Source organism: Bos indicus x Bos taurus, chromosome 20 (assembly GCF_003369695.1).
Source record: "Bos indicus x Bos taurus breed Angus x Brahman F1 hybrid chromosome 20, Bos_hybrid_MaternalHap_v2.0, whole genome shotgun sequence".
Lineage (NCBI taxonomy): Eukaryota > Metazoa > Chordata > Mammalia > Artiodactyla > Bovidae > Bos > Bos indicus x Bos taurus.
The window spans coordinates 23,061,777-23,076,006 of record NC_040095.1 but is presented as its reverse complement, the minus strand read 5'-3'; the positions used below and the strand labels follow the sequence as shown (position 1 = coordinate 23,076,006).

The window sequence follows — 14,230 nt, the reverse complement described above, 5'->3', positions numbered from 1 at the left end:
TCCAGGCAAGAATAATGGAGTGGGTTGCCATTCCCTTCTCCAAGGGATCTTCCCAACCCAGGGACTGAACCTGAGTCTGCCATACTGCAAGCAGATTCTTTACCATCTGAGCCACCAGGGAAGCTCAAACGATGTACTCTGCATGTAAGTTAAATAAGCAGGGTGACAATATATAGTCTTGACGTAGTCCTTTCCCAATTTTGAACCAGTCCATTATTCCATGTCCAGTTCTAACTGCTGCTTCTTGACCTGCATATAGGCTTCTCAGGAGGCAGGTAAGGTATTCCCATTTCTTTTAAGAATTTTCCACAGTTTGTTGTAATTTTGGGTATACAGTCCTTTTATTTTTCAATCTTACAATCCCTCTATTTCATGGGTTGGCAAACTTTCTATAAAGGGCTAGACTGTAAATACTTTAGGCTGTGGGCCAGATGGTCTCTGTTGCAGTTATTCAACTCTTTCTATGTAGCACAAAAATCATCAGAAAGAATATGTAAACAAATGTTTGTGGCTGTGTTCCAATAAAACTTTATTTACAAAAACAGATGACAGGCTGAATTTGGCCTGCAGATGTAGTTTGTTAATGCCTGCTCTACCTTACCCATATAATCTCTTCATTCTTACTCCTCTACCTAATCTGGTTCCTCTTATCTGTGGCCCTTTCACCTCTCACTAGAAATGCTATTCCCTCTCATTCTGCATCACTTCCATACTTCACTTAAAATCTACTGTGCTGAGCAAAATTGTATTCTCTGTCTGGATGTCTTCCTATTGGTCCTTGCTTGAAATACAGCTCTAGAAGTGTCAAGCAAACTACTTCACATAACCAGAAATTTAAGACATTCAGAAAATGACTGAGACTTTTAGGTTAGTGGGTTAAAGAAAAGACTACTTGAATAAACAGTAACTTTCAATTTACCTGGTTCCAAGTTGAGGCATCTTTGGTCCTATATTGAATGTCATATTTCAGTGTTATAAAACTCTTAAAACGTGAATCAGTCCATGTCAATTTTAAAATACTAGACAGTTCCTTTGAACTGTTGACTGATAAAATATGTGGTGGATTGAGCTTCACTGAAAAATAAAAAAGATCCTAATGTTTACCATGGTTTACTTTTACAACTTCTTACAAAGTCCAATATGCTCTTTATATTTTATTTCATAATATGCTATGCATTTATTCTCACCAAATGAACAAATTTGTCTAAAAAAATGCTATACCATACTACTATAATGGAAGGAAAAGGTTCCTAAAGAAATTCTAGTTCTTTTCCTTGTCAATTTATTACATTTGTTAATATTTTCAGGTTCAGACATTAAGTTAAATAGTGATGACATATGGAATTTATAAAAAGTATAAAAATGAAGCATATACACTATGACTATAATGCTGTAAGATGTTTGATATCTGAATAGATATCAGAGATAATATTAAAAATAAAAACAGCTGTCAGTGTGGTTGGATTATGGATATTTTTCTTTTCCCAAAGTATTTTTAATGTTGATAAAGTTAGTTTGTAGAAGTCACTAAGAAAATAAAAGCTTATTATTTATATATTGAACTCAAAACTAATTTATAAGACACTGTATATTCTAATAAATTCTCAAATTTAGGTTTATAAATACCTTTATCTACAGGATCAAAATTGATATGATCTGAGGTAACCTTCCCAAGGGCATTCTCTGCTTCTACCCAGACTTCAATGTTGACAAAATACACAGGAGGATAATCAACAGTGCATGAGGTGGGGGTGTCACGTTTTGCTTTACAATCATCAAACTTCTCTGTTGCCCTAAATACAAAAATGGTAAAATCAGTCATTAAAAATGGATTTGAATAAATTAGAGTGAAAAAGGTTACTTGAAAAGAGTTTGATGAGACCCAGATTATCATAGCTTAGAATAAATAAGTTAATTTCAATACATTTAAAACAAACTATTGAACACTAGAAACAAAATCTGTTAAAAATTCACCTGTTTTTCTTTAAAACTGAGTTTGATCTATATCTTAAAACACAAGATTATTTTCAAAATTTTACTCCAAGAATATCATATTTAGAATCTTATGCTCTAACCCAATGACCCTTCTTCAAAACTTATTAGTGATATTAGTCCAGTTTTTTTCCTTTCCTTGAACAGAATCTTTACAGTATCAGCAATGTTTTTCTTTAAGCACAGTATGCTTTTTCAAAACACAATATGCTAGGAGGTGATAGAGCAGGGATAGAATTTCTATCCTTCCAGAAAATTCCCTCAGCCCCTTTCCAACCACTCAACCACTTTCTAATCTTCTATTACCATAGAAAGTTTCAAGTGATATGACTAAATTTACTCACATACGTTTAAATCATGCATCAATTAAGAATATATATGCATATGTATGCATATATATATTAAATCAAAACCAAACCAAAACAGGTAACCTTTGGAAGGAGTGGGGAAATAAGGAAAAGGAACAGGGTACGGAGACTTCTATAAACATACTTTGTCTTAGAAATCTGTGTGGATTAATTTATTACTTTATACAATGAAGAAAATTCTTAAAAACCACAAGCAAAATGAAACAGCTCGAAGAAAGGAGATATAGATGTTAGATAGATGAATTAACTAAAAACCTATAGTCTGGATTTTAAATTGGAAATACCAGTACGAGTTCATGATGTATTTTATCTTAAAAACATTTTTGGTTCTTTCCACTAAAAAAAGCCTAGAAACAACAACCCAGTAATTAATTGTATTCCACACTAAGTGGAACCATGACTACTTGGGAATTGGTTGATTCTAGGTCTGGAACAGAAAACATATTAAGATGAACCTGGAACACCTTGTCACTTCAGAAATCAGGAAGGTATCAAAGAACTCATGAAGTTGTGTTAAAAGGATAAGCCAATCTGAAAAGTTCCCACTAACCAAAGATGGGACAATTTAAGTATTAAGAAGAATGACTGTAATGGATTAAAACACATCAAATCAGGAATTCCCAATGGTCCAGTAGCTAAGACTCTGCGCTCCCAATGCAGGTGGTCAGGGTTCCACCCCTGATCTGGGAACTAAATCCTACATGCCGCAACTAAGAGTTCACATGTTGCAACTAAAGAACCTGAATGATGCAAAGAAGATCAAAGATCCTGCATGCTGCAATTAAGACCTGGCGCAGCCAATAAATAACAAGACATCAAATGTTTAAATATGAATTCATAATGAGGAGAAAAATCCCTTACATCTACCTTTGGAATTTGGAAGATGCTGCTGCTGCTACTGCTAAGTCGCTTCAGTCATGTCCGACTCTGTGCGACCCCATAGACGGCAGCCCACCAGGCTCCCCCGGTCCCTGGGATTCTCCAGGCAAGAACACTGGAGTGGGGTGCCATTTCCTTCTCCAATGCGTGAAAGTGAAAAGTGAAAGGGAAGTCGCTCAGTCGTGTAGGGATTAATTAATCTAATTAATGATGTAAATGCTCAAGTGATTAAGGGTGGAAGTATATGGATGTCTAACTCACTCTGAAATTCATTAAAACAAGATGGGTTGGTAGATGGAGACAAGCACAGTAAAATGTTAACTGTAGAATCTAGGTAATGAGTATGTATAAATGTTCACTGTAAAATTCTTTCAACTTTTCTTTATATTTGAAGAAAAAAAACTAAAGGGAAATTCTGTAATACCTGAAACCATTGCTCAAATTTTGATATAAGAAAAACAAAAACAAACATTATATGGTAGTTCCTAATGAAAATATATATAACTACTATGAATTATTTTTGGGGGGAAAAAACTGATTAAATGTCTACATCTAATGGAAAGTTTTAGTAAATAAAGGGACAGAAGAATGTGTTAAATAATGTAAACCATTATTTTAACAACTGAACTGCAAAGAAAGAAGGTAGAACCTATGGTTAAGACAGACAAGATGTATGAATTGGCAATATGTGGTGATTACTTAAATCTTGATTTGACAAGTATAAAAATATATACATACATTCATGAGACAACTGGGAAAATTTGAACACTAATTAAAAATGTAACAATATGAGAGTATTTTCAATTATATTTGGATTTTTTTTAAGTGTCCTTATCTTTTCCATAAAAGTACTAAAATATTTATGGATGAGATGATGTTTATTTCTTTAAAACAATCTAAGTGTGGGGTATATATAAAGTAAGACTGGTAATGGGCTGATAACTACTGAAGCTCGGTGATGAGCGTGAGGATTTCTTACACTATTCTTTCTACTTTCATATTTCAGGTGTTCTAAAATAAAAAGTTAAGTAAAACATTTAAAACTTTGCATTTAATAATACTACCTCACAAGATAAAAATTCTACCACAAAGGCAAACTTAATAAATTCAATGTACAACAAATTTAAAATAACTTGCCACTCAGATTTTAAAGTGTAGTTTGTTTCCAGGTATGTTTCCCTTCCAGGATCCCACTGACACATCATTTTCTTTCCTTCATTCACAATGCAACTCAAATTTTTAGGTTTTTCAGGAGGCACTAAAAGGGAAAAATTAGCAATTTTCAAAAAGCTTCATATTCACAAAAAGCATGCAATTTATATACTCCTCTAGACATTTAAGATAACCAAAATCAGACAGAAAAAAACAAAACCAAGAAAAGACATAATGAAAAACTGGTGACTAAAAAACTAATTTCTTTTCTAAGTAAATTCAAACATTTTAGATAGTAACATACATTTTCTATCATACTTGTCATTAATAGGTATGTTTCAAGTTAACTTTCTACACAAAGTCAACTTTCATTTATAGCTGGAAAGCATTATCAACTGACTTCTCAAGTGTATTTTAGAAACTAATACTTAAATGTTAGTAAGAGGCAAGTAAATAGAAGCAAAAATGACTCATTTATATCTCTCCCTTCCCAAACTCTGCTGGAGAGAAAGCAAATGCTAAAATTATAGTGTTAGACGATCCACAAATTTGGCAATCCATTCTTGGATCATAGTAAATTTATTTGTCTACGTCAACATAAAAGCATTCTCCAGTATTGATTCACTTTCTTCAGATAATTGCTTTACACTGTATTTTCTCCACAACTAAGGGATATTGAAAGTTACTATGAGCTCAGTCACAGATTTCAACTCAACATTTTTGGTGGGTATATCTTGTCAAAGTATTTTTCTGGAAAGCTGACAGATGCTTGACTTTCAGGAAAAATATTAAACTTGTGTTACTCCTTAGGCTTTTATATATTTGTAATGCAAATGCAGTTCTACTTCTAAGCTTATTTTTTTTTAAACATTAAAAAGAAAAAACAGTTCAAAACTCACTGAGCTGACAGTTACTGCATTTCAAAAAGACCAAAAGACAATGGACATTAAAGATATAATTCAACAGTCATGACAAAGTCTGAAAGAAAGTAAAACAAAACTTACAGCCTGAAATGATTCTGATTCCATAAACACTCCGATTAATCTGTCCAAACATACGAATGTTGCAAGTGAGCAGAGCATTTATTAAAGTTATATTTGGAAATGTGACACTAGATGCTGTTCTGTTTATGACACTATATTGTTCATAAGGAACAGGTACACGGCCTGTTTTCCAGAAAATGTCATTAGCAGTCACATGATAATCATCCATACATTTTTCCTTTAGCACACAAACTGCCGTGAAATTCGAACCAAGTTGTACAACTGAAGATTCAGGGTGGATATGAGCACATGGAACTATAAGTTCACCTGGAAAGGAATAATAACAGAAAATGTAAGAACAGACTGAATTTTTCTGGTACAAAATGACATTCTATATCAGTACAGTTCCTCAATCATCATTAAAATATCTCTAAAGACACAGAAAAAGAAGAAACACAGTGAAAGTTAGTATCACCAGAATTTAATGTCTAAATTTGAAAAGAATTATATCAATTACATGGCAAATGGAACTGGATTTTACCAAAATAAAAAAGACCTATGCAAATTTCAGCCCTTTTTATAACATTCTACCTTGCCTTAGGAAATAGTTTGCCTGCAGGGTGATTCATATTTGCTCTGCCACCAATTCTGTTTCTCAACTCACACTCCGTGTCTAAATAGACCCACCAGAAGACAGGCGATGGTCTCTGCTTCTCGCCAGTCCTGAATGCCTTTGAGGGTGCAGATGGGGACATGCAAAGACAGTATATGTTGTTCATACATCAAAATCAGACAAAAAGTAAAGAGCAAGGGTGTAGCAAAATAAACACAGGAAGAGTAAAATAATACAACCAAATACACTGGTTTTAACAATAAGTAATGGGATATAATCTCATATTAAAAAACAAAGAACCAAATTATATAAAAAAATAAATTCCTATGACCTACTCCATGTTGATGACATATAAACCCCTTTCTGACTCTAATTTCCTGTTTTCAGTGGCTTACAAGATATTTCATAAGTACTTTAAAATGAACATGTCTAAAATTATATGTATCATAGTTCAATTCAGTCACTCAGTCATGTCCAACTCTTTGTGACCCCATGGACTGCACCATGCCAGGCTTCCCTGTCCATCACCAATTCCTGGAGTTTACTCAAACTCATGTCCATTGAGTTGGTGATGCCACCCAACCATCACATCCTCTATTGTCCCCTTCTCCTCTCATCTTCAATCTTTCCCAGCATCAGGGTCTTTTCAAATGAGTCAGTTCTGGCATCAGGTGGCCAAAATACTGGAGTTTCAGCTTCAGCATCATTCCTTCCAATGAATATTGAGGCCTGATTTCCTTTTGGATGGACTGGTTGGATCTCCTTGCAGTTCATGGGACTCTCAAGAGTCTTCTCCAACACGCACAGTTCAAAAGCATCAATTCTTTGGCACTCAGCTTTCTTTATAGTCCAACTCTCACATCCATACATGACTACTGGAAAAACCACAGCTTTGACTAGATGGATCTTTGTTGGCAAAGTAACGTCTCTGCTTCTCAATAAGCTGTCTAGGTTGGTCATAGCTTTTCTTCCAAGGAGCAAGCATCTTTTAATTTCATGGCTGCAGTCACCATTGTAGTGATTTTGGAGCCCCCGAAAAGAAAGTCTGTCACTGTTTCCACTGTTTCCCCATCTATTTGCCCTGAAGTGATGGGACTGGATGCCATGATCTTAGTTTTCTGAATGTTGAGCTTTAAGCCAACTTCTTCACTCTCCTCTTTCACTTTCATCAAGAGGTTCTTTGTTTCCTCTTCACTTTCTGCAGTATCTGAGATTATTGGTATTTCTCCTGGCAATCTTGATTCCAGCTTGTGCTTCATCCAGCCTAAGCAGGGTGACAGTATACAGCCTTGACGTACTCCTTTCCCGATCTGTAACCAGTCTGTCGTCCATGTCCAGTTCTAACTGTTGCTTCTTGACCTGCATACAGATTGGTCAGGAGGCAGGTCAGGTGGTTTGGTATACCCTTCTCTTGAAGAATTTTTCACAATTTGTTGTGATCCACACAGTCAAAGGCTTTGACATAGTCAATAAAGCAGAAATAAATGTTTTTCTGGAACTCTCTTGCTTTTTCGATGATCCAGCGGTGTTGGCAATTTGATCTCTGGTTCCTCTGCCTTTTCTAAATCCAGCTTGAACATTTGGAAGTTCTCAGTTCACGTACTGGTGAAGCCTGGCTTGGAGAATTTTGAGCATTACTTTGCTAACATGTGAGATGAGTGCAATTGTGCAGTAGTTTGAGCATTCTTTGGCATTGCCTTTCTTTGGGATTGGAATGAAAACTGACCTTTTCCAGTCCTGTGGCCACTGCTGAGTTTTCCAAATTTGCTGGCATATAGAGTGCAGCACTTTAACAGCATCATCTTTCAGGATTTGAAATAGCTCAACTGGAATTCTGTCACCTCCACTAGCTTTGTTTGTAGTGATGCTTCCTAAGGCCCACTTGACTTTGCATTTCAGGATGTCTGGCTCTAGGTGAGTGATCACATCATCATGATTATCTGGGTCATGAAGATCTTTTTTGTACAGTTCTTCTGTGTATTCTTGCCACCTCTTCTTAATATCTTCTGCTTCTGTTAGGTCCATACCATTTCTGTCCTTTATTGTGCCCATCTTTGCCTGAAAATTCCCTTAGTATCTCTAATTTTCTTGAGGAAATCTCTAGTCTTTTTCATTCTATTGTTTTCCTCTATTTCTTTGCATTGATCACTGAGGAAGGCTTTCTTATCTCTCCTTGATATTCTTTGAAACTCTGCATTCAAATGGGTGTATCTTTCCTTTCCTCCTTTGCCTTTCACTTCTCTTCTTTTCATACCTGTTTGTAAGGCCTCTTCAGACAACCATTTTGCCTTTTTGCATTTCTTTTTCTTGGGGATAGTCTTGATCAATGCCTCCTGTACTGTGTCATGAACCTCCATCCATAGTTCATCAGGCACTCTATCAGATCTAATCTCTTGAATCTATTTGTCACTTCCACTGTATAATCTTAAGGGATTTGATTTAGGTCATACCTGAAGGGTCTAGTGGTGTTCCATACTTTCTTCAATTTAAGTCTGAATTTGACAATAAGGAGTGTGCATGATCTTAGCCACAGTCAGCTTCCAGTCTTGTTTTTGCTGACTGTATAGAGCTTCTTTATGTTTGGCTGCAAAGAATATAATCAATCTGATTTCACTACTGACCATCTGGTGATGTCCATGTGTAGAGTCTTCTCTTGTGTTGTTGGAAGACGGTGTTTGCTATGACCAGGGTGTACTCTTGGCAAAACTCTGTTAGCCTTTGCCCTGCTTCATTCTGTACTGCAAGGCCAAATTTGCCTGTTACTCCAGGTGTTTCTTGACTTCCTCCTTTTGCATTCTAGTCCCCTATAATGAAAAGGGCATCTTTTTTTGGTGTTAGTTCTAGAAGGTCTTGTAGGTCTTCATAGAACTGTTCAGCTTCTTCAGTATTACTGGTTGGGCATAGACTATGTATCACAGTCCCTTCCAAACTTATTTTTTCTTCTTCTCACTTCCCTATTGCTGCTGAGACACTACTCCCATCCGGTCGCCTAGGCCAGATAACCTTGCAGTCCTTACTCTCTAATTAGCCTCCTTCCACACTCCCTCGGTCTTTTTGTTTCTATATTCTTAGTACGTATAGCAACCTCTTCTCATCAACCCTATTTTGGCTGCTGGCACTCAGGCTATCGTATTATACCACAATCTGACCTCCTTCTAGTTTATCTTAAACATACAGCTCCCAAAGTTACTGTTCAAAAATGATTATGCCATTTACCTATTTTAAATTATTTAGTGCCTACCTATTACCATCAAGATAAAATGCTCAATACTTGACATGATTCTATCCTCCTTCTCTATTCTCACTATCTAGAAACTTAAGGCAGCTTTCTTGAGTGAATCCCATTTATCAATGGAATTTGAAATTCTAACAGCTTTAATTTATTCACTTGGAAAATGAAGATAATAATGGCTATCTTGAAAGTTTATTGAGATCAGATATTATTAATGGAAAGAATCTACTACAATGCCTGGTCTTCAAAAGGCCTCCAATAAATGGTAGCCTGTCACCACTGCTTGGCTTCCCTGGTGTCTCAGTGGTGAAGAATCTACCTGCCAGTGCAGGAGATGCAGCTTTGCTCCCTGGGTCGAGAGGATCCCCTGGAGAAGGAAATGGCAACCCAGTTTAGTATTCTTGCCCAGGAAATCCCATGGACAGAAGAGCCTGGTGGGCTACCGTCCCTGGCATTGCAAAAGAGTCGGATATGACTTAGTGACTAAACAACAACAAATCATCATTACTACTGCTATCCAGAGACAAGTAATCTAGTCACACTGACTCTGGAAAGGTCTCTCAGAGGTGACTGGTTCTAGCAGTTAAGGTAAAAGATGTATAGAACCAGAGAATCAAAAAACTGACAAAAACCTTGGAGAGAATTTACTTCAATCGTTTATTTTATAAAGAACGCTGAGATACTTTTATGGAGTAAATCTCAAATATCAGACAGATTCTTCCAATTCTCAACTTGGTCCCAGGCTAGACTGCACAAAGGATAAAAGTACTTTTAAAAACTAAACAATTAACTTCTTATTCCATATCTGTCATTAAGCTCATAAGGCCCAGAGTCAAAATGTTTGTTTCAAAGCTTATGCAGCAGCCTGTTTGAGTGGCCTTCCATTACTGATGCATGGCTGTGGCAAGTCCTAGCGCACAAGCTCCTGTCAATGTCCATCCTGTGACAGACTAGTAAGTTACCCTGTGACAATGAGCAAGTCCTTAAAACTCCTCCAATCGCACTTTGTTCCTTGGTAAAATCATTCCTGTTTGACTTTCTCTTTAATAATGAAAAGGAACCTTACCTAGGAAATATACTTCAGAGTACTAAAGAACATGAGATATAGCCAGAGACTAACAATTTTTTATCACACAGAATAAGAAATGCTAGAAACAGGCAAATGTTCCAGTTTTCGAAATGAAGCACAGGCTCACTGAAACCATCCTGTGCCAAATGAAACCTACTTTTACAGGGTTACTAGACTGATTTAAATGGCAACCCACTCCAGTATTCTTGTTTGGAGAATCCCAGGGACGGGGGAGCCTGGTGGGCTGCCGTCTATGGGGTCACACAGAGTTGGACTCGACTGAAGCGACTTAGCAGCAGCAGCAGGCTGATTTTTTACTACTCTTGATCTATAAAAACAGATATTTTGTAACTTCAAACTAAAACATTTTCACTTGATTGATTACCTACACATAAAAAAAATCACTGACTAAAAAGAGTCAATGAGAGGGAGGCTAAAGGAGTATGCTGAAGTGCCTCCCCTCAAACCTTGGGGTAGACTGTACTTTCCAAAGAAGGTCATACTTATAAATGTATCCCATTCAACATGCTCATCTTACAAAGTGACTAATACTCCTCCAAAGAAATGAGATCTATGTTTCCCTTTTGCTCTTAGATCTTTAAGGGTGCTTATGCCTGCCCCAGCCAACAGAGTGTGCTAAGTGACTTCCAAAGCTAGATCATAAAAAAATACAACTTCTGACTAGCTCTCTTTTTCTCTTGCGACATTTGCCATGGAACCCAGCCACATGTAAGGAAGCCAAGGCCGCAAGGACAGACCACATGTGGTGGTGTAGCCAAGAGCCCCAAAGCCCTGAATCTACAGCCAGCATCAACACCAGACATAATAAGTGAATGAGACTTCAGATGATTCCAGCTACTCATCTCTGAATATTCTAGCTGAGGCCCAGATATCACAGAGAAAAGAAGAATCTGTGTGTCTGACTGAGCCTGTCACACATAAACCATGAGAAATAATAAGTAATGCCATTTTAAGGCATGAAGCTTTAGAGTAATCTGTCTGGCAGCAACAGATAATATAGTCCTGTTATTTTCAACCTTTTTATCAACAACTTAGGGGGAAAACAGACACACACACTTAACAAATCAGCAAAAGATTATAATGGATTGCCCACAATTTGGATAATGTCAGGATTCAAAATTATGCTTAAGGACTAGACTGATAGGCTAATAAATTTGGCAAAAACATCTTCTATTTAGGTTGATAAACAAATATAGAGTGAAGGGGAAATGGCTTAAAAGTAATTGATGTGAAAACAATCTGAGAATTTTCAGTGACTGGTAGATGGCTTAACATAAAACTACAGTGTATCTTAACTGGCAAAAAATTATGCTGCTTTAATAAAAATGATCCTTCAAAAGTAAATAATAAAATCACTATACTTAGAATATGTCAAGTTCTGATATATTTTTTCCTTAAGTGCATTTTATTCAAACCTTAATAATAAATACATTATTACATTCCTTTTTATAAAGCATACTATGGGCCAGGTACTGCTCAAATGCCTTCTGTGTATTAACTCATTTAAATCTCACAATAACCCTAGAAGTTAGAGACATTACTATCCCCATCTTACAGATCATGAAACCGAGACACAGATTAAGTGATGGCTAAAGTTTCATTGTTGTTAACTAGAATTAAGTGGGATGGTATTATATGTTAAATATGATATGGAAAATCAAGGGAAGAGTCAGGAGAGTAATCAGTGCATACAGATTGGAAGTCAAGTCCTACAAAGAATAATTAGGATAACTAGGTAAATTTAATTTGGGCAAGAGAGGGGTTAAAAAGCATTTCTTCAATACTTGAAGACTTGAACAGTGGAAAAGGAAAGTGGACCTACAACAGAAGCATTTTTAAGATTAATGAGAAAAGTTACAAGGAAGAAAATTTGGGTTTAAGACTAAGGAAAGACTTTTAAATGAGAAAAAATTTCAGCTTAAGGTTTGTATCATTTCCAGTGTTTAAAAAGAGGCTGTGTTCTTGAATTTGAAGAGGGTTTGACTTAGAGCAATGCTTCTCAAATTATCTGGGGTGAAGGATCAGTTTAGATTTTCTTCACCCAATCCTTTACAGACATATACTTTTGTTTTACATTTGATGAGGCAAATCCATTGATCACATAGCCATAGATATCATGGCTATGTCAAATTGTTAAAAGCGTTTCTAAACATTTATTCTTAATTTCTGTACTCAACTCATTATGGACCAATAATAACTAGTTCTCAGGCTGTGGACCAGTTGGAGCAGTACTGCTCTAAGTGATCTTTCTTCTGGTATCACAATCTCACTGCTGCTCAGTGACATCTTTGGCTATTAAGGAGTGAAGTGCTAAAAGTTAACAAACCTGATTCTGTTTCTTTATTTAAAAAAATTAACAAAATTCCCTTTTTTCCTTCTCAATATTAAACTTACTGTTAGTACAGCTGAACAAGATTTAGGATTACTGAGTGCTTCAACTCAAATTATACAAATTATACTTTGTCAAGAGCATTTTAACTTGAGTCCATTTTTAAGGCAACATCGTTGTTTCAATAATGATCCTAAAGAATAAATATGTAAGCATAATTATATAATTATTCAGCAATACACAAACCTAATTTGTGGGATCGGGAAGTAGGATATCTCATGAACCTTACCTATAGATTCAGTGGTGAGGAAAATAAACAAGGCTTGCACTATCCAAGTTTGCAATGTGAACATCTTGCATAGATATTTCTGTAAAAGACACATGCAATATTATTTTAAATATTTTTACTCTTACTATGCATAATAAAGACACAAGTTCTAAAGCTCTTTTGTTTCCATTGTATAGTTGTTTTCTAAAAGGTGGTAAAATTCTTGTGAGAATGCAGAAAACAAACTGAACTCTTCAGAATATTTTTCTTTATTCCCCCTAATGTTATGGCTACGTAAAATACAGCTGGGAAACATACTTTATACTTTGGTGTTTTTAGTTACTAAGTCATGTCCAACTCTTGTGACCCCATGGACTGGAGCCACTAGGCTCCTGTGTCCATGAGATTTCCCAGGCAAGAATACTGGAGTAGGTTGCCATTTCCTTCTCCAGGGGATCTTCTGGCGCCAGGGATTAAACCCAGGTCTGCATTGCATGCAGATTCTTTACTGACTAAGCCACCAGGGAAGCCCAATTTATACTTTAAGGTCAATTAAAAGAGCAATCCTGTTTCTATATTATGAAGTCTTACATTGCTAGTAAATATTCTGTGAGACTGAAGAGTTCAGAGAGACAAATTTCTACATGGCAAAACCTCTCCATTGGCAAGTTCAAAAGATAATAGCCAAACAGGAAAAAATAAGCTTGTAATTCATAGCCTGACCAAAATTATCCCAATATATGAAGAATGCCTACAAATCATTACAAAAATTCCAACAACTCACCTTCCCTGTTTAGAAGAAAACATGCAAGATGAGCCAAACAGGCAATTTATAGAGAAGGAAACACAAGTAACTCAAACATATGAAATGATACTTTCAACCTCACTCATAATGAGATACAAATTAAAACAAGCCAGACAACAAGGGATTCAATGCAATCCCTATCAAGCTACCAACGGTATTCTTCACAGAGCTAGAACAAATCATTTCACAATTTGTATGGAAATACAAAAAACCTCGAATAGCCAAAGCTATCTTGAGAAAGAAGAATGGAACTGGAGGAATCAACCTACCTGACTTCAGGCTCTATTACAAAGCCACAGTTATCAAGACAGTATGGTACTGGCACAAAGACAGAAATATAGATCAATGGAACAAAATAGAAAGCCCAGAGATAAATCCACGCACATATGGACACCTCATCTTTGACAAAGGAGGCAAGAATATACAATGGATTAAAGACAATCTCTTTAACAAGTGGTGCTGGGAACTCTGGTCAACCACTTGTAGAAGAATGAAACTAGAACACTTTCTAACACCTTA

General features: G+C 36.1%; 1 protein-coding gene across 1 annotated transcript in view; it reads right to left on the bottom strand.

Annotated features, from left to right (window-relative positions):
- The window catches only part of IL6ST (interleukin 6 signal transducer), a 61,732-nt gene that overhangs the window by 28,932 nt on the left and 18,570 nt on the right, over window positions 1-14,230 (bottom strand). Inside the window, exons 2-6 of the mRNA XM_027520476.1 lie at window positions 12,928-13,006; window positions 5,396-5,701; window positions 4,377-4,497; window positions 1,627-1,793; window positions 920-1,074 (exon numbers count right to left, since the gene is read on the bottom strand). Coding sequence (XP_027376277.1) covers window positions 920-1,074; window positions 1,627-1,793; window positions 4,377-4,497; window positions 5,396-5,701; window positions 12,928-12,991 — 813 coding nt within the window. The 5' untranslated portion in view covers window positions 12,992-13,006. The remainder of the gene's footprint in view (window positions 1-919; window positions 1,075-1,626; window positions 1,794-4,376; window positions 4,498-5,395; window positions 5,702-12,927; window positions 13,007-14,230) is intronic.